Here is a 24171-nt window from a genome sequence, read left to right on the forward strand (position 1 = left end):
GGGGATTAAAAAATGGCTACATCAAAAAGGAACACGAGACCTACACAACCACAAGCAGCATAATGCGGCCCCAGTGCGAGCACTAGGGATATACCAGGAGAGAACAGGACACACGCGGATAGACCATAAATTACGGAGTGAATGTGACATGCAGCGCTGCTCTCAGCTACACACGGGAAGGAGCCGCGCTCACACTACCCACCCGGGCAGCGGCACACGTACACCTGCACTCAGGTGAGTGGGACAGAGTCCAGACTCAGTGACAGTAGCCACCTTCCCCAGCCAAGCCTGGGCCCATCTCATCCGACACCATCCACCGCTTACCGCTCAGTCTCCTCCGCCGCCAGCTCTGGCTAGGGGCCGGTGTGATTTCCACGGCTCCCCTCCGTAAGTCTTCCGAGGAAACCATCGTTGTCTTGGAAAGAGATCTGCTGCTTACCCGGCCCGGTAGTCCCCGTCATCTTCCTCTTCCTTCCGCAGCGGCGCTGACACTTCCCGCCTCCAGACGAAATTGAAGAAGCCGGGCACCTGGAGCAGCAGTGATTATATCCTCATACCGTACATCACGTGGTCAACCGACCTCATCAGGGGGAGGAGTCTGAAGATCAGTACAGGCGCCTGTGCTGGCTGGAGATTCGGAAGTGCCGCGCTAACACATCACCAGCGCCTGAGAGCGAAAAGCACTACATTTCCCAGAATCCCCCGCAGCCCCGTCCTGACGCTTGTTCCTGTTGCCAGGGTAACAGAGGCAAGATGGCGGCATGCTGTCGGCAGAGAGTGACTGCCGGGTGACAAGCCCGCTAACGCTAAAGTATATTATAGTGGTCGGTCACGTGCTGGTGACATAGTGTGGCGGGTCATCTAGTGTCCGGCAGGCAGGTCAGCTAGCGGGCGTCAGACTGACTGTCGTCTGAAAAGCCCGCTGCAGTATAGTGGTCACATGGGATGTGACGTAATGTTGGTACGCCTGGAGAGAAGGAAGTGAACTAGACACTACCTTGGGCGGATATCCCCTGTGTAGTGTACGCCATACGGTCCATGCTGCTTCTCTAAACGACCTTCCTCTTCCTGCACCACATCCACACCGCCTTCTCCATAGCACCGGTGTCTGCTCAGCCCGGACTGCTCGGTAGCGCATCATGGTAAGGGCAGCAGTCCCCCGTGCTTCAGGGGTCATGTACTGCATGTAACGTGTGGTCTTATAACGGGGGCGGCCAGTACAGTCTTATCCGTCCCTCTGTGCCGGCGTTACTCGGAGGGGATCTAGCTGTTACCACCCGGACAGGCCGCCCTGGGAATATAGCTCTCCCTCACTGTTTCACGGATATCTTTATTTTTTTCCGAAACTCCCTGCACCTGTATGTGCTGTGTGTGCCAGCCTGCTCCTGTGCTCCCGGACTTTAGCTGCAGCTACCTAGGGTTAGGTCTATTACCGGCTAGTGGAGAAAAGACATTGGAGCCCAAATTGATCGTTGATTGATGGATCAATTCACTCGCCACCAGGTTGCTAAAGGCAACCGGTGGTGTCAGTGCGGATAGTGTCAGAGAGCCCAGTGAGGGGGAACGCAGGATCTTATGTGTGGCACCCCCATATGGGTGTTTTTTCCCATATCGGAGACTGTGTGGACTAAGTAAAACCGGACCCGAATCAGACACCAGACCGGACATCTCACTGCATTCCGGAGCTTTTATTGTCCTGTTCGGGGGGTGTCTTATCGGTTATGGTATAAAACATAGACTGACTCATGATAGACAGTCATATGGTCGACATGAGTTTTAAAATTTTCTGGGTGTCAATGCTGACATAGGTCAATATGGACACTGTCTAAGTGTACCACGTCCCCTCGCTGCGCTCGCCATGCTTCCGGCTCGGTGCCTTGCTGCGCTCGGCACTCTATTTTATTTTCCTCCATGCCCTGATGGATGCAAGGGCACGAAGTACCGCTTGTTGGCTGAAAGTTTTGTAAAAAAAAAGCATGTCGACCTTTAGACCCTGTTGACTTTTTGACTGTCTACCGTTTGACCCTGTTGACCTTTTGTGGTCGACCATATGACTGTCTATCATAAGTAAAGGTGCCCACACACTAGAAAGATCTGCGATCGTAAGATGTGTGCATAAATTAGCCTTGGAATCTTTTGTTCGTCCTGGACAAAAGATTTCATGCAAGCGCACATCTTTACCAAAGATTTTTCTTAAGATCCCGTGTGCGTTCCTATGGATCTTTTGTTAAATCTTCTGATTTTTCGTGCAGCACGTAATATCAAAAGATTCAGCTAAAGATCCACGGGAGCGCGCATCGGAACGATATCTGCCGATTTTCGACCGATTATCGGGAAACATCGGACGATTTATCGGAGATCGGCCCAAAAATCGTTCTAGTGTGTGGGCACCTTTAGTCTATGATCAGTCCGGATACCGTCTTGTCCAGGAATGATGCCTGTGATAGCTAGATCACTAGCTCTGCCTGACTAGATCACTTATACCCCTTTTACACCAAAATCCCTGGTCGGACCCTGATCTTTGAACACGGGAGTTTCCAGGGTTAGACCCCGCTTAATACCCCATTTACACAGCACATAAACCTGTGTCGGACCTGGGTCTGCACCATTTACACTGAACTTGGGTCAGCCCTGCTTTTCCCTATGGATGACATTAAAAATGACAATTTTAGGACTGATAAACTGCCAGCCAACCTTCCCTCATCGATTTAAATAAAAATTAAAAGACATGACACGTTAGCGTTGAAATATGTTGGTTTATTTTGCAAAATATTTTTACAAAAAGTTATATTCAGTGCTCAAGCACACATAGCGGTATAAAAGTGCAGCATCTCCCATGTACTCCCCCCAGCCCCCTTCCCCTGCAGCAGCAGACCGAATCTCCCATGTGCTCCCCTGGGATATGGTCAGTTGGTCGACCTAAAGATGGTCGACAGTCATTAGGTCGACATACTGCAAGGTCCACAGGGGTGAAGGTCTACATGGGACAAGGACAAGGTCAACAGGTCATGAGCTCAACACAATGCATTAGGTCAACATGGTCGACATGGGTTTTTTCAATGTTTACTGAGCCGGCATGTGCCGACAGGCGGTATTTCATGCCCTACCATCCACTAGGGCAGTGATGGCTAACCTTGACACTCCAGCTGTTGTTGAACTACACATCCCTGCATGCTCTGCTACAGTTTTACTATTTGGCCATGCTAAAACTGATGCAGGGCATACTGGGATGTGTACTTCAACAACAGCTGGAGTGTCAAAGTTAGCCATCACTGTGCTAGGGCATGGTGGGAGAATAAAATAGTGCACCGAGTGCATGGACACTTAAATCTGTGTCCATGTTGACTGTGTCCACATTCGGTAAAAAAAAAACAGTGAAAAACCCCAAGTTGAACTTTTGACTGTCGACCTAATGCTTGTGTCGTCCTAATGACCTGTCGACTTTGTCCCATGTCAACCTAGACCCCTGTCAACCTTGTAGTATGTGAAACTAATGACTGTCAACAATCTTTAGGTCGACCATACAATCCATACCCCAGCCCCCCCCCCCCCCCCCAAAAAAAAGAACATGAATGATTTCTGTAGGTAGGGTATATATCCCTAAAAAAATGGAGTCCCAGGAGTGGGAGGCACATCACGCACCCTCCTCCTTTAAGCTCTTGGTCCTGCTACTGCCTGACAGCACTGCTTCCAAGTGCCATATAGGGTTGTGGCAGGTCCACCTGTGGAGTGCCAGGTAGCAGCCTGTGTGCACTGTCCGCACTGGCAATGCACTGTGGAACGCATGGCACTGGCAATGCACTGTGGAACGCTTGGCACTGGCTTACGGAAAGGCGTCCCGTGCTTCTGGTATCCTTTCAGCACTACCCAGATGTCCCAACCTGGCTTGGAACCATTTACACCGCTCACGACCCGTGTTCAACCCTGGTCAGGATCTGGGTAGAAGTCAAGGGTCAATGGACCTGGGTTGGTCTCTTTTTTACACCAACACTGACCTGGGTCCGACATGGGTTTTTCCTTGGTGTAAAAGGGGTATTAGAAAAGGAGCACGGATCCCTCCATGTGTATACCCTGCAGCGATGCGTGGTCCTTCGTTTCCCTATTGCCTGCAGGAAAAGTCAGCGCTTGCACTGGCATTCCCTAGAACGCAGGGCTTTGCCTATTAAAAATAGGCGAAGCCCCGCTCACCACAGTCCCATGCGTCGATATCGCCCGCAGAGATGGTCAGTGTATACACTGTTTATCCTGCTAAATCGCATTGGGTACTTGTGTACTTTCACGGCTCCCATCGCATGCCATATGTAGTGGCATGCGATTTGATTTTCCCGTGTTTTTATGCACTTTTGATAAAATCGCATGCGATGCAATGTCATTTTTCACAGAAATTATGGACATGAGTTGACATCATGTAAAATGCAGCCCAAATGTCATTTTTTACACTACCACCCCCACTATCAACGCCAACCCGAAGTGTGGGGAGCGAGCGAGCCCGCGAGGGGCGGCGGTACTCGTCCTACGACCTTTTCATACCCCCACTATCCACGTTGGCGTGGAGTTGAGAATAGAAAGTGTGGCGAGCCACCGAGCCCGAATCGTGGCAAGCGCACGCGGATACCTTCACAGGTATCCGTGTCCCCTCGCGGGCTTCACAGGTATCCTTTGTCCCTTCGTGGGGCTCGCTGCGTTCGCCACGCTTCAGGCTCGGTGGCTCACTGCGCTCGCCACACTTTCTATTCTCAACTCCACGCCGACTTGGGGGTATGAAAAGGTCATAGGACGCGTACCGCCGCCCCTCGCGGGCTTGCTGCGCTCGCCACGCTTTGGGTTGGCGTTGATAGTGGGGGTGGTACAGTGTGAAAAATGACATTTGGGGTGTATTTTACATGATTTCAACTCATGTCCATAATTTCTGTGAAAAATGAAATCGCATCGCATCAGATAGCATGCGATGCGATTTTTCACTGTACGATGCACATTGTGGGAGCCGTGAAAGTACACAAGTACCTCGCATTGTTTTGCCTAGCACTGCTCAGCATAGATCTCTCAACACACATTGCGGGGACATCGCTTGTGTGTACAGTACAGACAAACCATTGTATGTGAAACAACCCTAAATATATAAAATAAATGAATCCTCCAGCCAAAATATGTGATTAATAGGTATTCAGCTTCCTAGCTGTGTGTATTATAGAGACACTATTGCGGCTGACAGAAGGCATGTTTCATCTCATAGCTAGCCTTTGGTAACCAATGCAAAGTTTTATATGGGGATACATAAATCACTTCATTGGTTCATCACAGGGGAATCTGTTACTCCCAGTTCACATGAATATGGAGGCTGGCACCAACATGGTCACACTGCTGGGGAAGGTCACGTGGCCTGCTGGAGGCTTCTCTTACTGGTGCTGATGTGGTGGAGAGATACACAGCACAGTGCAGGGGGTGGTGTGGGGATGGTGAGCAGCAGTAGGTCCCTTTACTAGTATGTGTTATATCCATAGCAGTCACCCACACACTTCCTCTAAAAGAGTAGGTTTTGTTATTGACAAAATGGGTTTCTACTATGTTAATAAATAAAGGGTCTGGTGCAGTGGAGCAATGTTTTCATCCTCACATGTGTCTGAGTCTCGTTGCGCATGTATTCTGATGGTGTTTGTACAGTAGCAGAATTGTTTAGACAGCATAAAGCGTGGTAAAAGAGTTGGTTTAAAAAAATGCACAAACGGGTAGACTTAACGGAGTATCACAGTCAAGTCCTGAGAGATGTTGCATATGGAGACACTCACTTAGGAGGTCATACTCTGATGGAGACACTGCACCTGCCATTGGGCTGGTATAATTTACGATGGTGCATCTAAAGACCCACAAAGCAGTATTTCAGCTGCTTCAGACCCTGATCTTGGGTGCCTCAGTCTTTGGGATCTGGGGACATGGATATATATTACAGTACCAGGGAAGTGCTTAGTAATGGTATTCGCATAAAGCCACAGACATGAATGTGGCCAAAGGCACAAAGGGGCGATTCAGATTTCTTTTTCCATACCCAAAGTAATGGACACCTATCAGAGCTACTCAATTGTTGCTCCGATCTGGCTTCTATTGCTTTTTAATTTCCCAAAAGCATCTGAATAAGATATTGACTGCAACACAAAAAGTCCTGTTTACACTTTTGAAACATTTTTTTCACGCCATCTCATGAGGCTATGAACAGTAATGTCAGTGCTGCTGGAGACCATGCCCAAGTGGCAGAACAATGAATAGCGGCTATTTGGCACCGTCTAGTACAGGGCTGGGCAACACCGGCCCTCCTGATGTTGATGAACTACACATCCCAGCATCCCTTGCATCAGTTTTTAGCATGGCCACATAGCAAAACTGATGCAAAGCATCCTGGGATGTGTAGTTCACTAACATCTGGAGGGCCGGTGTTGCCCAGCCCTGGTCTAGTAGCTGGTGCCTGTCAAACAATTGAATCACTCCCAGTGATAACTGCAGCTGCATCAGACTAAGAATATTAAATTCAGTGATTAAAGTGCCATGTTTGTTTTTGGTACTGTACTCTTACAAAATGTTGATGGTGGGTTATATAATGAAGAAGAAAGATACCTTTTCATTTACCCCACTGCGAGTGTTCTGTCATGTCATACAGTTGTTCAATGGGTGAAATGTAATAGGATATAAGGTTCAGAAAGTGAGAGGTTTGGTAAGAAACCTTTTTACCTTGTGGCACACTAAATAAGATTTTCAAATTGCCAAGGCACACCATGAGATCCCCATAGGGCAAATCACATTGGCCCCCCACAGGAAAAATCCAAACCTATTAGCCTCCATATAAAAAACAATCACACTGGTCCCCACAGGTAACAAAACTAAAATACATTGGCCCTTTACATGAAAAAAAGAGACCAGTAAATAACAGTTGAACTGGTGGTGGCTATAAACTGGTTTGGGCATCTCTAGATCTGGGAGCACACTTGGGAGCAGCTCAAGGCACACTAGTGTGCCACGGAACAGTGGTTGAAAAACACTGATCTACACTGCAAAATCAGTTTGATTTTGCCGTGTAAATGATTGCCGATTTAAAAAAACTGGAGATTTCTTACGAAATCTCTCACTTTCTGAATCTCTCATCCTATTACATTTCCTCCAATATAATGTATTTAAATAGGGGCAAATATTTTGTAGCCTGAAACTTCTGGTTAGTTTCAGTAATACCAATTTAGTTTCAGTAATACCAATTTATAAGTTCATTATCTCCACACCACAGCAGTGCAACCAAAGAGTCCTGTGTGTGTTTTCATATTGCTATTTTTATAATATATTGGAAATTATTATTTTGCTGTGGTTTACAGCATTTGACTTCTTGTTTTTTTTTTTTTTTTTAGCCTCACAGAAAGAAGAAACCTTTTATAGAAAAGAAAAAAGCAGTGACTTTCCATCTGGTGCACAGAAGCCAGAGGGATCCCTTAGCTGCTGATGAGACTGCACCTCAAAGAGTGTTGTTACCCGCTGATAAGGTTCTTGGCTTTTGTGCAGTATTGCAAAACCTCTAATTTTTATTTTCCTCTGTGAAACGTTCATCAATATGATAATTGTAAATTCTTATATTTATATATTCATAATGATACTGTTAAGTTTAACTTACAAAAATAAAAAAAATTGTAAAATGTTTTTGTTTAAATGAATATCTCATTTTTCAAACAAAACTTTATTTGTAGTCATACCATTCACTTCATCTAGAAGTAAGTATCCTTAAACCCACTATTTACCAGTAGCCTGTGTTAAAACATGTTTATTTATAAACAATAAAAAAAAAATTCTGAAGACTTTGCTCATAACACAGCAATACCCCTTTCACATCGCTAAGGCAAGTCGCACCTGGGATTGCAGACCCGGTGCTTTCACACTAAACCCATGTCGCTCATTATACAGAGTGCGACTTGGGTTTAACTCTTCTTATAACTTTTCTTGCCAGATTGGTCGACCCCGGTTATAAGCTGTGCTGCTTTCATACCGCACCTCCGACATCAACTCGGCAATAACCTGGATCCATGGTGCAATGTGAAAGGGGTATTAATGCAGCACCACTGGTTATATGTGATAGGGAGGGCAGGCGAAACTCTGCATTTCTGTCTAATAATTATAGATACTGCACCTTATTCATGTCAATTGCTGTTGTATATTGTGATTCCAGGTAGAGACACAAAAAAGGAAAGAAGAGGAGAGAAAGTTTGGAGTTTTCTTTGATGATGACTACAACTACTTGCAGCATCTCAAAGAAGTAGGTCTTGCTGAACTTGTTCCTTCTGATAACCGCCGAGCACAAAGCAGGATCATAGTGACCGAGGATGGGAACGTCGAAGATGAAGTTGAGCGTATCCAAGTAAGACAAAATATATATATATATATATATATATATATATATATATTTATATTATTATTATTTTTTAGGGCAAAGTGTTTTAGTATGAAAATGTAACCTAAAACTGTTTAGAACAGCCTGCCAAAAACATTGTTAATTTGTTAATGTCTTTTGCAAAGTAAAATATTAATTTAGAAAAATCTTTAGTGGCTGACACTGCAATTATTTTAACTACATGTTTTGCCAAACCAGACAAGAGTTTATAAATAATGGACAAGTAAAGTACAAGCGCCAAATATATTATCAGCTTTATAGTAAGCAACCTTATGGGTTTTGCTAAAAACTAGTAATTATAGGAAACTATAAGATCCTACTGCACTCAGGGGCATATGACTTGGTACACACATAGTGGTCAAGCGGGTCCTGTTCCCATAGGACCCAGCAGATGAGGCCCTGCCGCTAATGTATGGGCGGCCACATAGGAGCCTGTGTGCAGTCTCCTGGCGGCGCAGCAGGATCTGCTGCACTGCTATGTGTGGCCTGGCCCTTACTCCCAAAGGCAATAGAGGCATCAGCCTCTGGAATCCAAGCCCTGAAGGCGCACCTTCATCTACATAAGCACCTGTGTGGTTCCAACTGTCAACACTGCTCTTCCAACAGAGCTCTGCGGCGCATAGCTGTTGCATACTGTACTTAAACTGCTCTATACCAGGAGCCCTGATAACACCTGCAATAGGGTACAGTATGGTTTCTGCTTGCCCCACTTGGCATGTGCTGCACCAAGCAGTGGTGCCCCTGCCACTGGACTGTGAGAAGGGATGCATTGGTGACAGACGCACATTCTCACACACCATATTTGTTAGTATGTGATAGTATATTTGGAATTTATATATTTTCTGGTTAAAATTGTAAATCAAATTGTTCTCAAACAAAATTAGCCAAAACTGACGTACCTCAAATGTATATAGAATAACCAATATATTACGCAGCTTTTTGGGACTAGTCAGAAGTGTTTTGAGTCTTACAAATTCAGTTTCATATCACCATTATATATTATAGTTTTAGATTTAAAAGTTTTACAGAGAAATGTGACCACAATGTTCGCAAATTGTTAACAGATTAATATCTGTTTTGTTTAAAGACTGGTTTACAATATCCTTTATATTTAATACTAGTAAGCTCGCTCAAAGCAAATTCTTTGAACACTAGTCTACTTTGTAAATGCCTCTGTGCATTTGTGAGAGAATGAGATGTAGCTTCACTCGCTGCCAACAGATGGCAGTGTTTCGGAGACACACAAACGTTCAGCAGACAAATATATAGATGATGCTGTTGCATTTGCTTGATACAAAGATTTTCAGCCACACCTGAACCAGGGCACAATTTACTTTTGTTTGATCATTGTTTTGCCTAGGCACCCACCATCAACTTGCCATCTTCAGTGTTTGCTTCTGAGTTTGAGGAGGATGTAGGACTGTTAAACAAAGCTGCCCCTGTGCGAGGTAAGTAATCTTACTGCCCACTCATGTTTAAATACAGTGCATAATTTTTTTTAGTGTTAACAGGGGTCTATTCATCATCATCTCTCTCTCTCTCTCTGTCACGGGGGACACTTGAGAGACCATGGGGGGTATAGCTGGTGGTGGAGGAGTAATGAGATGTGAACTTTTAGTGCAGCTCCTCCCCTATAGTGCGCAGTCTGCCCAGGTCAGTCTTTTTTTTTTTTTTTTGTCTGCTTCTGGTCATGGTTTTCAGCTGCTCCTCCTTCGAATTTTGATCTTGTAACTTTAAATATTTGAAACCACACCCAGGCCATTGAGGTCCATCTTTTCCACTCGTCCACCAGATATACTGACCTAATGGGACATTCTTTTTTACAGTGAAGAATCTCCTGCCTTGGTTGCGAATGGGGGAAGGGACACCTTCCCTCCCCACACTTTATCGCACTATATGCCCAGGCAGCCAGGCAATAGTCCTTCCCCACTCTTCTCTCTATAAGATCCTGCTGTGCTGCCTTCCTGTGGAGAGTGCTGGGTCTCCCCTTCTGATGCCTCGTTCAGGAGGGGGAGAGCCCAATTCTTTCCCACCTTCCCTCACTTTTGTGTTTGGTATATGTAAAGCAGGGAATCTATATTACGTTTTACTTTGCAGGTTCATTTCTTTTCACCCTTTCTGCTGCATGTGTATTTTCTATGGTAATGCTTCATATGTCATGTACCTGTTGATTGTGGCTTCCTCACAGGCTAGACCAGTGATGGCTAACCTTGACACTCCTGCTGTTGAATTACACATCCCAGCATGCCCTGTATCAGTTTTAGCATGGCCAAATAGTAAAACTGTAGCAGGGAATGCTGGGATGTGTAGTTCAACAACAGCTGGAGTGTCAAGGTTAGCCATCACTGGGCTAGACCCTCTATTCCAGTGACCTTTCCTTCATCCTTATTCAGAACTTCTGCCTTGATGAGGTGTATGTTGACACAGCCCTTCTGAGGGCCAGAGGTTTTCCAGGTGCGATGATTGGTACCTTGCTTTGTGCTCTGAAACAGACTTCAGCTAGGACGTGCCTCCGGGTCTGGAGAACCTATTTTACCTGGTGTGCTTGGTAGAAGTTTAATTTGTAAATTGAGTTTGGCTATGATTTTCTGTCTCTCACACAGACAGGTTTGGGCCATATTTGAAATTCCAGGTTTCAGTGCTTTCAGTTTATTTTCAGAGATGCTTGGTGATTTTTAACCTTAAAACTTTCCTATCCAATTACATCCCCACTTTTAGTTATTTTTTTTCTTTCTTCACTTTCCCATTTTCCTGGTCAACATTGCTGAGTGATATCATACAGCCCATCAATAACCTTTATCTGGTGGATGATTATGCAATAGATAACTCCTATCCTTGTCTATTAATGCATATTTCCTATCGACTGTATGCTTGCAAGCAGGACCTACCTACCTCTTTGATTGCCTCTAACTACCAAGTTTTTTTTATCACTATTTAAATTATAAAACGCAACATATATCGCTGCAAATTCAAAGAAAATTAATTACTTTAGCTAATCAGACCTTTCTTCAAGGTGTTCTCTATATTCAGCCCCCATTTGTGCCTCTGATCAAGCACTGATATTGTTTCAGTAATCAGGCCCCATCGACAATCTCCATTTGATTTTACAGTATGTATTTCTTCAGCCCTGTTGGGTCTCAGAACTGGGAGTAAAATGTATGAAGCACTGATAAGAGTGGAGAAGTTGCCCAAGGCAACCAATCAGCATTTAAGTAACATAGGGGCAGATGTATTTAGCCTTAACAAGAGATAAAAGCAAGGTTGATAAGGAGAGATAAACGTCCAGCCAATCAGCTCCTTACTGACTTTTTTTCAAACACAGGCTGTAACATGGCAGTTAGCAGGTGATTGGTTGGATGTTTATCTCTCCTTATCACCCTTGAATTTATCTCTTGTTAAAGTTTAATACATCTGCCCCATAATTGGCATACACTGGCACACTTCTCTCTGGGACTTAAGGCCCCCATACATTAGGCCGAGTTGTCCTTAGGACAAGTCGGACCCAATTCTCCTGTGAGCTCCCCGGGAGGCTCACATACAATTTGTCACTTGATGAGCCACATGTAACGGGGAGCTGCGGGTGGTGAGGAGCAGGGGGCAGGCGGTGAGGGGCAGGGGAGCGCTGGTGATCCTCATCAGGGGGAGCAGTGGGGCGGGCTGCGGGTCCCTGAGCACTTAGCTGGCCGGGCTGGGGCGCAGGGAGCCGTGCAAGAAGCCACTGCCGGCAGGGGGGGCAGCGCAGAGAGCCGGGCAGGAGAAGACGCTGCCGGGCAGCGGCGGGACTCGGGAGCAGAACACTTAAAAAAAAAAGCCCATACAAACGCATAGGAAGCCATTGATTGGCTGAGACCTCTCTCCGGCACCACTCGCGCTGCCGCTGCAGCGTCTTCTCCTGCCCGGCTCTCTGGTGCTCTGCGCCGCCCCCCCCCCCCCTGCTCCCGCTGACTGCAGCTTCTTCCTCCTCTGCCCGGCTCCCTGCGCCGCCCCCCTGATCCCACCGCCCGGCTCTGGTAGGTCCCCCCGCCAGTTGCAGTCCCCGCATGGCTCCGGGTAGCACATAAGATTTAGAAAATCTTATGTGCAGCCCGTCCGACCTGCCGACTCTGATCCGATGCGCACGGGGCCGTTCATCGGGTTGGAGGGCATGTCTCCACATGCGATTTGGGCCGATTTTACGGCCCGATTCATGCGAATCGGGCAATATCATGCCCAAATCGCTACTCAATACAAATATAGTTAGTTTGAATGTTAATTTCTACCTACTTTTGTAGAGTTAGTGGATAATGAGTAGGCCCCTCACCATCTCATCAGTTTTCCAGAAAAAACTATTTGAAACAATTTTCATTGTAAAATAATATGTAGTTTGGGAAATTGCTCTTGCACAATAGAACAAGGACACATCCATGCTTTATTTCCCTGAAATGTCATTGAGAGTAACTTGCAATATATTGTGTTAAAATATAGATCTATAATAGATCTATAATGTACACTGGGTAAATATATATATATATATATATATATATATATATATATATATATATATATATATATCGTATATACTTGAGTATGTCGACCCGACATGAAGCCGAGGCACCTAATTTTACAACAAAAAACTGGGAAAACTTATTGACTCAAGCGGGACCCTCACTTGAGTATAAGCCGAGGGGGGGGCTTTATCAGCATAAAAAATGTTCTGAAAAAGTAGGCTTATACTCGAGTATATATGGTGTGTGTGTGTGTGTGTATGTATATATATGTGTGTGTGTGTGTGTGTGTGTGGTCCTTGACAACGATCAGTAAAGATCGCGAAACGTTGCTGCCAGACCCTGTGTCTTCATTCATTTTGCCAAGTCCTGCGAGTGCCGCTTGCTAACCACAGCTATATAGATATATATATATATCTATATATATATATATATATGTATATGTATGTGTGTGTATATGTATGTGTGTGTATATGTATATATATATATATATATATATATATATATATATATAAAAAAATTCTATGATTTGTTATAAATGTGTGCATTTCTTCAACTTTACCTCAGTTCTATAATGTTTTTGGGCTTAGGTCTGTGTCTAGATTTGGATCCTGATATTGTGGCAGCTTTGGATGAAGATTTTGACTTTGATGACCCTGAAAACCAGCTAGACGATGACTTTATGTTAAAAGCCAATGATCCTGCCAGTGTCGCTATTGGGTACTCCACTGCAATTTTGTATTTTTATCCTACACAGAAAAAATATATATAAAAGTAATATGATGTGACTGTTCAACTTTACTCTGTAAAGCGCTGCGGAATATGTATGCGCTATATAAGAAACTGTTATTATTAATAATAATAATAATAATATAGACCATGAGCTATATCATATAGTATGTGACTGGATTAAGATCATGATGCCAGTATTCCTATTTTCTAAATTATATGACAAATGAAGTAGTTGCAGTTTGCTTTTCGGGGGGCTAAACAGTGTTCTCCTTTGGTACCAATGATTTAATGTCATTATGATACAGAAAGGAGAATGGGGCAGATGATGATGAATGGGAAGACGTTGACAGTGAGGATGATGGGAGTCAGGAAGATGATTTTGACTCGGATGGTCCCCTGTCGGATGAAGAGGACAGACAAGGGGATGGTCCTATGAAAGAGTTTATGTTCATGCAGGAGGAAACCAAGAGCCGTTTCTCACAATATTCTATGTCCTCCTCTATCATGAGGAGAAATGAGCAGCTCACTCTTCTGGATGAACGCTTTGAAAAGGTAACAGATACTATGGGACCTATATAGCACTGCTGGGAGAGAGATAAAAGTATTAGCCAATCAGCTCATGTCTTTTTTGAATTGCAGCCTCTAATATTGCAGTCAGGAGCTGATTGGATGATACATTATCACTCTCCAAACATTGCTGTATATGACCCCAATTATGTTTACACGTCTACTCGATATTCATTTCTACGGTTTGAATAGATTCTTTTTTTTTTTTTTTTTCATTTCTATTTGATTGGGAAGGGGAATTTACAGGAAAAAGTAGCCATACCTTTTGTGTAGTATTGAGGACATTTGTACAATCTCAGACTTTGTACCCAACTGTAAGTATTGGTCTTACAAAGTTATGGTACCTAGGGGGAAATCCTTATTTCCGTATTCCCATTGGAGGATGCTAGTTGCCACTTTAGCGACGTGAAAACGCCAGTGATAGCAACTGAACTTGTCCCTATGGGGCTGTAAAGAAAATACTTCATTTGCACCTTTGAATTCATCGCAGGTAATAATGCATGCACTTTGTATGTATATGATGCACATGCTTCATGTTTTGATTGTTTGTGTTTTTACAGTTTTATGAACAGTTTGATGATGATGAAATTGGTGCCCTGGACAATACCGAGCTGGAAGGGTTTATTGGTGCTGATAGCGCTCGTCTTCAAGAGGTTGTAAATGACTACTTCAAGGAAATGGCAAAGAAGTAAGTCTTATCTGCTGGATATGTTACAGACTATTGGACAGGGAAATCATTACTGTATGTTTCTAACGAACTTATATTGAATATTAATGAATATATGTTATATATACCCATACTAAAGTTGTGGACTTAAAGGCTATATCACTTATTGGGGTGTATTCAATGTGGGCGGCGAGGGGGTTAAACTTTGGGGATCACCGAAAACAAGTGATCGTCGCTGTTTAACCCCCGCGGCAGCTGCTCACCCTATTCTACGTTCTGGGGGAGTCCTCGCTGTTAGAGGACGGTGAGTATTCCACCAAACAGCAGGGCTCGCGGCTAATGCAGGGAACCTGCTGCATTTAGCTGCGAGTCTCGCTGTTTTAGTGGCCGCATACGCTGTTTCCCCCTCACTCTAAAAACGGAGCGAGGGGGAAACGACGTATGCAGGGGGGTCAGTTGAATACTGGCCCTGCTCGTTGTCACAGCTTGCCCCCAGCATTGAATACTGCCCATTGAATTTAGTAAAATGGGAATTACTTGTTCAGACAAACCAGAATTCAGCAAGAAGAAAAATGTACATTGCTGTAACTTGGTAATTTTGTATTCAAACATTTCCATCCATTGCTTACTCCCATAGATACTGTGATATACACTGCTACACTGTCAGATCAGAAGGGTAATGGCCGAGAGACTGTGGAGGAAAACAGATCAGTTGGAAATGTATATTTAAATAATGGTGCACTAAACTATAGTCACAGACCTTGGGCAAAATGCAGCAAACATTGCATTTTGCATGCATTGCATCCCAACACTCATTGCAAGCATAGTGGTGTTTAGTAAGACTGTATGCTTGAGAACAATCACAACAAACAGCTCTGCCAGGAGAAGCTGTCCTTTGCAATACAATGACTTCCAATGGGATCCATCAGTTCGCATTTCAAAAGTGCGACCATAGCCTACAGATGGCATTGCCTGCCAAGTCCAAGCTCTGGTTTGTGGTGCATTCAGGAACTTGGTGCATATGAGAAATTGCATTTTTTTAGAGGTTTGACCACATTTTTACTTTTTCATTCTCCACTTTGTCGGAAAAACCTTACGGATGAGATGTATCAATTTTCGGAGAAATATTAATTGAAGTCTTTGCCCTGTAGTAATCTATCCTCTCCTTAGTGTTTTTTTTATCTAGCAGCCTTGGATATGACATTTACTTCTGTTTGCTTTCTAAAACTCCTCTTGGCCTCTCTCTAAGGCTTATTACATCTCCCCTCAAGTCTCGTGCATCTCATATAGCTTGTGTAGCAGCGTATAAACAGTATGTAGGGAAAGAAGTAATACTTTTTCAGAAACTCCTTTCTGTGCATACACTTATTTCAGGTATATTATTTACTTGTTGGGAGCTGTTAAGTAATGACTTTATTTGCCATTTTATTTTAATTGCCCTGGGGTTTTTTTTTGTTTTGTTTTTTTACTGCTGCAGTTGTGTGAAATTAAAAGACCAGGCATCCAGGCCAGTGTTGAATGCAATAGAGGAAGATGAAGATAAGGAGGAAATGCAGACTATAGTAATAGAGCAGCCTGGAGAGAAGTGGGACTGCGAATCTATCTTGAGTAAGTATATTATATCAGCACATTCATCCTTATTTAAGCAGACTGAATGTGTCCAAAACATTAACATATAACACTTCATCAAAGAGACTCTATTCAGCATGTACTTTCGGAATGCCATCTTTTCAAAACCGACGTGTGTGTGTGTGTGTGTGTGTGTGACAACATATTGAAAACATCCACTGGGTTGCAGGTATCCAGTCATCAAAGAGAAGTCTTATCAGTTGTATCTTAAATATAAAATTACATTTAAACTTAAATATAAAAGTTTTTATTCACTACATACAGAAAACTGCATTTTAAACAAGCATGATAATTACGGTTGGTACTTATGTAATATCTGGGCTCCCATGTTAAATGCACCCCATTTTTTCATACCCCTACTATCCAACTATGCATGGAGTTGATTTTATACAGTGTGGCGAGCCCCGCGGTCTCATAAGAAAAACGGTACTTGTGGAGTATCACGGCTCCCATCGCGTGCCATATGTAGTGGCATGCGATGCGATTTCTATGTATTTTTTATGCATTTGTCATAAAAATCATATGCCATCGCATGCGATGGGATGCCATGGCATGCGATTTTGATCACAAATGCATCCAATTAGTATTAAACATGTTAAATGCACCCCAAATGTCATTTTTCACACTGTACCACCCCCACTATCAACGCCAACCCAAAGCGTGGCGAGCGCAGCGGTACGCGTCCTACGACCTTTTCATACCCCCACTATCCACGTCGGCGTGGAGTTGAGAATAGAAAGTGTGGCGAGCGCAGCGAGCCACCGAGCCCGAAGCGTGGCGAGGGGACGCGGATACCTTCATAGGTATCGGCGTACCCTTGCGGCCTTCACAGGTATCCGCGTCCCCTTGCGGGGCTCACTGCGCTCGCCACACTTTCTATTCTCAACTCCACTCCGACGTGGATAGTGGGGGTATGAAAAGGTCGTAGGACGCGTACCGCCGCCCCTTGCGAGCTCGCTGCGCTCGCCACGCTTCGGGTTGCCGTTTATAGCGGGGGTGGTACAGTAACAAATGCCCTTTGGGGTGCATTTAACATGATTTTAACACATGTCAATGATTTCTGTGAAAAATGGCATCACATCGCATGCGATGCAATTTTTTTTCCTGTGCGATGCCCATCGTGGGAGCCGTGATACTCCACAAGTACCGAAAAACTGAAGCCCAGATATTACATAAGTACCTTACGGTTTTGGTTTTTTTTTTGCATTGTTTTTATTAGTCTTGAGATTGTATACACTTTAGCATCAGCTATATCAGCAGGCTCCTTAGAGTCATTTTGATGTTTACAGCAAAGGGCTAGGTTTATTCACCGGGAAAGTATCAAATGGCTACTTTTCCATCATTTACTAGATAATCCACTGACAGCACTTTTCATGTGTATTTTGTTAATAAACCATAAACTTTGATTTATTTAGACAATGTGATGGAACTGTATTTATTGAAATGTGTGTTACTTTCAACAGGCACATACTCAAATTTGTATAACCACCCCCAAATGATCAAGGATCCACCCAAGGTACTGTACTTTGTCATTGTTGATCTGTCCTTGCAATACAGCTTTGACTATTATTTTTTTAGTAACCATAAGCCAAATATACTCTAGTCATTTATCTTATTTTTCAAATTTCATATATTATTGAATGAGTTTTACTTGGCATGAGTTAATGATGCTAGAATGTGCAAATTGCAGAGAAAATATGACGTGTTGTTTGTTCCTTTAGATGAAGCCAATAAAGGTGTCTGTGAAGACGGGCATTCCACTGGGTGTCCTGCCAGGAAGGGGGCCCACAGCCAAGCAAGTAGAGCGCATGGAAATGATTAATGATGGAGACCTGCCCAGGGTATCCACACAGCTTCGCTCCAAACATGAATCCACGGAGGAGCGGAAAGCTAGGAAACTGGCAATAAAGGAAGAACGCAAAGTGAGCAATTTGTTTCTTATCGTTCCAAAAATGAACTCTTACCCTGGGAATGGAATGTGCCACTCCAAGAACAGTACATTCATCTGTCAGAGGCGCTGTATTTTACATCAGCCTCATGAGAATGTTGTGCACATTGTATAGCATACTGATGATCTATCATAAGATGGGACTTTTCTGTAGATGATCGCACCTTCGTGTCCATTCTTCTGATAATTCCCAAGCGATCATAGAATGCAGTTGAGGATAGCTTTTCATTGCACCATTTAGTGTATGTCCTAGAGTAGTGGTTCTTAAACTTTGTCTTCAACATGTCATAAAGCTGGGTACACACAAGGGATGCCAATCTTGGGATCAGTTGGATCTCAGGCTTTATGAACATGATTTAGGGATTGAAATGCGCATGTGCATTTGATCCCTTTCTGCCGTGCAGCAGTGCTCGACTCAGGCACTGCCCAGCCAGGGGCATTTCAAACCCCTGCCCCCTCTCTCTCTTTCTCTCTCTCTCTCTCTCTCTCTCCCCCCTTCTCCTTCTCTCTCCTCATCCCTCCCTCCTCTTCTCTCTCCTGCTCTTTTTCCTCTTACCCCCTTTCTCTCAAACCTCAACCTCACTCCCCTCCATCTCTCAGCCCCTAATCTCTCTTTATCTCTCAGTGCGTACAGTGCCTGCAACAGTGAGCAATATTAGTTAGCTATTTCAGTCCCCCTTGACAACGAGCTATTTCAGTCCCCATTGGCATGGAGCATGAAGCCCCTAGTAATAAGCATGTAGGTCAGTGGTTCCCAAACTGTGGGGTGCCTCAGGACACTTACAGGGGTGCCTTGGGTTGGTGGACCAGGATCAATTCATATTAGTTATGTGCAATGTAACAGGCAAAACCAGTGCTAGTGGCTGCCAATCATAATATATGTGGACAAACAGGAGCAAATCCTGTCCCTCACCACATAACTGTGACATATAAACGCAATGCACTTACTTTAATATTTTTTCCTGAATTTCTCAGTGAACAAGAAACATTTGACCTAGGGGTGCCTTGAAAACATTTTGATGCTCTAGGGTGCCGTGATTCAAAAAAGTTTGGGAACCCCTGATGTAGGTAATTGCCACTTATGTGTCAAATGTGTAATGGGCATTACGGTGTGTCATATAGTATGCAATGGGCATCAGATGGGGCCTTATGTGTAATTACGGCATGTGGCTTTACGTGTAATGGGTATTACAAAGTTAGCTAAAATGTGCAATAGGCATTACTGTGTGTGTTATAATGTTAGGCCGTGCCCCCTTTTCGCCGCGCAAGAGCCCCGCCTACTACAATTTGGAGGGGGGGGGGGGGGAGAATCGCGCCCTCGCTCCAGGCACCGTGGCACCTAGCTACACCACTGTGCCCAGCATACAGGTTGTGCGGCTGTGACCTCCAACATCATGCTCCACAGCTGTGTCCTGGGATGGAAAAAATTAGCTGGGATTAAAAAAAATGGTCTGGGATTGTCCTCCCAAGTACACACTGTGCCATATTCTCAGTTTACTTTACAGTGGGTATAAAAGTGTAATAACTGGGAGCTAGCACTTTAAATAATTGAGTAGTGTGTCAGCTCCTCCCATCTATACTCCTCCCCAACTCAGTCTTAGGCCAGTATTCAATGAGAAAAATTCGCTGTGATTTCTGGAGAGTTTGTGCTTTTCACGCGGTGGAGAGAGGTTTTTTTTCTCCAAAGGCGAGCCACCCTATTCAATGTGAAATATTCTCCGTCTTTCTAAGTGATTCTCGCCGTCTCTCTCCGTGTAGAAATTCTCCATCTTTTGATGGAGAGCAGGAATGTGAACTTTTAAACTAAAAGGGTGTTTTTTTTAATTTTGGTGTCAAAAAATCAGGTTTTTTTTTCTGTGAAGGGCCATGTTATTTTTATTCATGTGCCTATAGCACATGAATATATATTTAATTTAAAAAAAAATATTTTTTTACAATTTTTTTTTTTTTTTACACAGTGCAGCCAGCAGGGGGCCGGAGCGCTCGAGCCGCTCATTAGATATTCATATATTCACTGCACCCGAAGCACGTTCGGGTACAGTGAATACTGGGTCCCCCGCTGGCTATAGGGGGGGCAGCCTGTGCTGCCTGGGTCCCGGGGAGCCCTGCTCCCCTCCCCATATCCCCTGCAGCAGCCAAGAGAGACTTTAATCTCTCTTGGCTGCTACGTCCCCCGGCTCCCTGACAGCTCCCTGCCGCGGACGCTCGTCCGCGGCAGGGGTTAAGACTCGCCGCGAGTGGCGGCGAGTCTTTAACACGTTGAATAGTGGGAGCAGGAGGCTCCGGAACACGGAGAGGTTCCGGCGAGAGAAAAAATCTCTCGCCATGCACGGAGAACATTTCTCATTGAATACTGGCCTTAATGTAGTATCTTGGGAGCTGGTCATGTTTTTGGCTTCTGTGAGGCAATGTTTTTCAGCTAGGGATTCTTCTAGCAGCAAGAGGAGGACAGTGCTGGTTTGCACAGGGGTCTCTGGCTCTGAGTTCACTGTCTCTGGGATTTCTGGATGCCACTGCCCAAAACGTGCCTCGCAGACTCCAGCCTTGACTGCTTCTGCAGCATGGCATCTTGCTAATATGGGCAGGGCACACAGTTCTGGTTCTAGCTATGTTCCTGCCTATATCCATTCGGTTTTGATCAGCATTATCTTCTATTGCAGTGGATAGGCTTCCTGCTCCATTTGCCTGCAGAGACAATGGGGGTTATTCTAATTCACTCTTTCTGACAAAATCCTTCTTAGATGGACAAAACCATGTGCACTGCAGGTGGGGCAGATGTAACTTGTGCAGAGAGAATTATATTTGGGTGGGGTTTTACTTCAAAGTGAGATCTATATTGCAGTGTAAAAATAAAGCAGCCAGTATTTACCCTGCACAGAAACAAAATAACTCACCCAAATCGAATTCTCTCTGCACGTTTTACATCTGCCCCACCTGCAGTGCACATGGTTTTGTCCATCTAAGAAGGATTTTGTCAGAAAGAGTGAACTAGAATAAGGCCCACTACATCTAGGTTGGGGGAGCAGATTTCTTTATTCGTATTTGGTTCACTGCCTCCCTCTCCTCTGCTAGTTTTAAGTAGTAGCATCCAAACTTCTCACTTAGTATTCTCATTCTCCTTGTAGACCATTACTTTTATATAAGATCCTGTCTTGTCAGATAACTTGACTATAACCTAATGATCCAAATCTCTCCCCATTACACCAATTCCTTAGCCAAACATTGAAGTTTCTGGTGCTCTGAGTTCTATCTTCCCCTCTGTGTACTGGCAATACTTCTGAAAAAAGTTAGTGGTTGCCGCTTCTTTTAGAGCGGTTCCTAAATTCATCTTTTACGGCCATGAGTTCAGCATTAACCAGGTCATTTGTGCCTAGGTGGACGATGACATTCACCTCCCCATCTTTTCTTGCTGCCTTTACAATTCTTATTACTAATCTAAGTTTTATATCTGTATAAACATGAGTGTCCCTATCATTTTTCCAGGAACGAAGGATGGAGAAGAAAGGCAATAAACTGGCTTTTAAAGTGGAAAAGAGCAGACAGGAGAAGGAGCAACTGAACTTGAGACAGAATCTTCAAGGACTTAAATTATCATAAACTTGTATCTACAAGAGTTTAGCTGCTTTATTGTGAAAGACCATAATCTAACATACTCCCCAGCGGCCCTGCTGTGGTGCACTGTAAGAGACTACAGACATTGTATGGCTCACCTGGACTGCAGGGAAAGGGGAGGAGTGTGACCCTTGAAGGCATCTTGTGGGGCTTTTTTTTACATGGAATTACATTTACAGTTTATGAAAACATCAAAAAGAGACTGGCAATACAACAAGAGCAGTGTTACCTTACACAGAGGGAAACAGAGATATGGACACAATTTCATTTGCAGATTGTTTTCTGGTCCTATTTCTTACTAAATAATAATATTGACCATTTCATTTACAGTATTTGTATGTGTGTTGGCAAAATTACCTGAGATAGATGGTATGCCGGGAATTGACACACCATGGGGCCTCCACATACTGGAAACCTTGGTTTATATCTACATGAGACAAGAAATGGGATATCTAACCATTACTGGCAATAGGCCTCAGTTCTATTCTATGAGCCATACACTACACAAGATTTAGGAGAAATGTAGCAATCTGTACACAAGTGGTGAGTAAAGCAAACTATCAGCATCTCGGTAGCATTTATCAAGTACATTCTGTGAAATGACTGGTTACTGTAGACAACTTCTCCACTTGCGTGATATATGCGTATGTACGCAGCCTAGCGAACAGGTAAATGCCAAACGCCTGTTCCCCCTGCCTTAGGAATGCCCTCACTAGCATGCAAGGGGATGTGTACACTAACACATGGGTGAAAAATAATTTGATGGTCGATGATTTTTTCCTCCGTAATGAAAAGTCAGCCTGGTTTTCATTTCAATGCTGTCGCAGGGGAATGCCCAGCATTTTTATAAGCATACTCATGAAATGCTGAGCGTTTCCCCAGCCCGCCCCCTTCTCTCCCACTATGTAGCGAACGTCTCGGCGAGTGAGAAATCTGCCCCAAAGTAAGCTGCTCGTCAACTGTAGTCACATTATCACAGACAGTAACTACTAGCTGACGGGAGATACAGCGCCTTTAGGACTTCATTTACCAATGTCATAACTTCTCTGATTTATTTTCAGCATTTTTTTTTTTTAATGAAGTAAACTACAATGTGCTTACTCCAGCAGTAAGGATACATCCATCATGAAAAAACATCTCCCAATTCTCTGGTAAATTCACAGTGTTGTATTATTTTCCCTTAATAATCACACTTCCAGTGTTACATATATCTTGCTGATATATTCTCATGGCGCTCTTGAATGATGTGCCCTGATGGGGAGGGGGGTAAAATGATGACCCATGGAGTGCGCATAGTTTGTCGGACATAGGACCTTATTCTGGTTGACTCGCAAGGCTGCAAATTTCACAGCCTTTTGAGTCCACCAAACGCCGCCCCACCACCTGCAAGCCCCAACCCCCCACAAGCATGCAAATGGATATTTTGCATAAACATCCAGTCGTAGCCTTGCGTGCGGGGACAAAATCATTTGATGTTTGCCAACCATCGAATGATTTTACAAGCGCTCAGATCTGAGACATCTCTGTGGTGTCTAAAATTTGGGGGCGCCCTGTGCGGACCTTACTCAGACTTGCAGTCACAGGCCAGCTTGTGAGGCTAAGGAAACTGAGGCTCCTTGGCTTGGCTACTCCCAAGACACAGGGCCACCCCTGGCCCTCAGCGGGGATTCAATATGAAATCCCGGCGTTCAAAATCCCGACAAGGGAGGGACATGGATTGCCCCCCCTTGCGGGCCCGGTGCCTCGCTATGCTCGGCACGCTAATTTATTCTCCCTCCAGGGGTGTCGTGGACACCCACGGAGGGAGAAAGTGTCGGGATTTTGGCGGTCGGGATTCTGAACGCTGGGATCCCGACCGCCGGGATTTAAACTGCGTCCCCTCAGCGGAACCTCAGAGGCATTAACTGTCCTGTGCTGTGATCACAGGACTGTTCTGCACATTCGCAGGGCCGTCTTAATGCACCGGGGCTCCTACATAAGTTAAAAAAAAAAACTGCTTCATACGGTCTCTCCATCAGCCATACAGCAAATAGTAGTCGTACAGCCATTAACTATTTGGCTGCAGGCCAGTTGAAAATGTTTAGGCCGGTAAAGCTCTGATTTTGTGTAATTCACA

General features: G+C 44.3%; 1 protein-coding gene and 1 long non-coding RNA gene across 4 annotated transcripts in view; one reads left to right on the top strand and one right to left on the bottom strand.

Moving 5' to 3' along the window:
- Nucleotides 1-893, bottom strand: part of LOC146063797 (uncharacterized) — a 50998-nt gene extending 50105 nt beyond the window's left edge. For 2 of the 3 annotated variants that reach the window (XR_014471677.1, XR_014471676.1), the window contains exon 1: nt 325-871. This is a non-coding gene — a long non-coding RNA (uncharacterized LOC146063797). Of the gene's footprint in view, nt 1-324 lie in introns of all 3 variants that reach the window. The other variant, XR_014471678.1, reaches the window with a different exon arrangement.
- LTV1 (LTV1 ribosome biogenesis factor) lies at nt 748-22373 on the top strand. The gene is made up of 11 exons (XM_083176565.1): nt 748-1142; nt 7386-7517; nt 8195-8383; nt 9777-9864; nt 13491-13620; nt 13938-14184; nt 14760-14887; nt 16344-16474; nt 17959-18011; nt 18217-18417; nt 21927-22373. The coding sequence occupies exons 1-11, from the start codon at nt 1140-1142 to the stop codon at nt 22038-22040; spliced, it is 1416 nt and encodes a 471-aa protein (XP_083032691.1). The 5' UTR covers nt 748-1139; the 3' UTR covers nt 22041-22373.
- Nucleotides 22374-24171: the final 1798 nt, after the last annotated feature.

Source organism: Crinia signifera, chromosome 3, assembly GCF_055691185.1.
Source record: "Crinia signifera chromosome 3, ASM5569118v1, whole genome shotgun sequence".
In the NCBI taxonomy this organism is placed as follows: Eukaryota; Metazoa; Chordata; class Amphibia; order Anura; family Myobatrachidae; genus Crinia; species Crinia signifera.

Coding starts and splice junctions, on each gene's coding strand:
- LTV1 (XM_083176565.1), top strand. Junction 13,621..13,937: donor CCTGCCAGTGTCGCTATTGG/GTACTCCACTGC, acceptor ATTATGATACAG/AAAGGAGAATGGGGCAGATG. Junction 16,475..17,958: donor GGACTGCGAATCTATCTTGA/GTAAGTATATTA, acceptor TACTTTCAACAG/GCACATACTCAAATTTGTAT.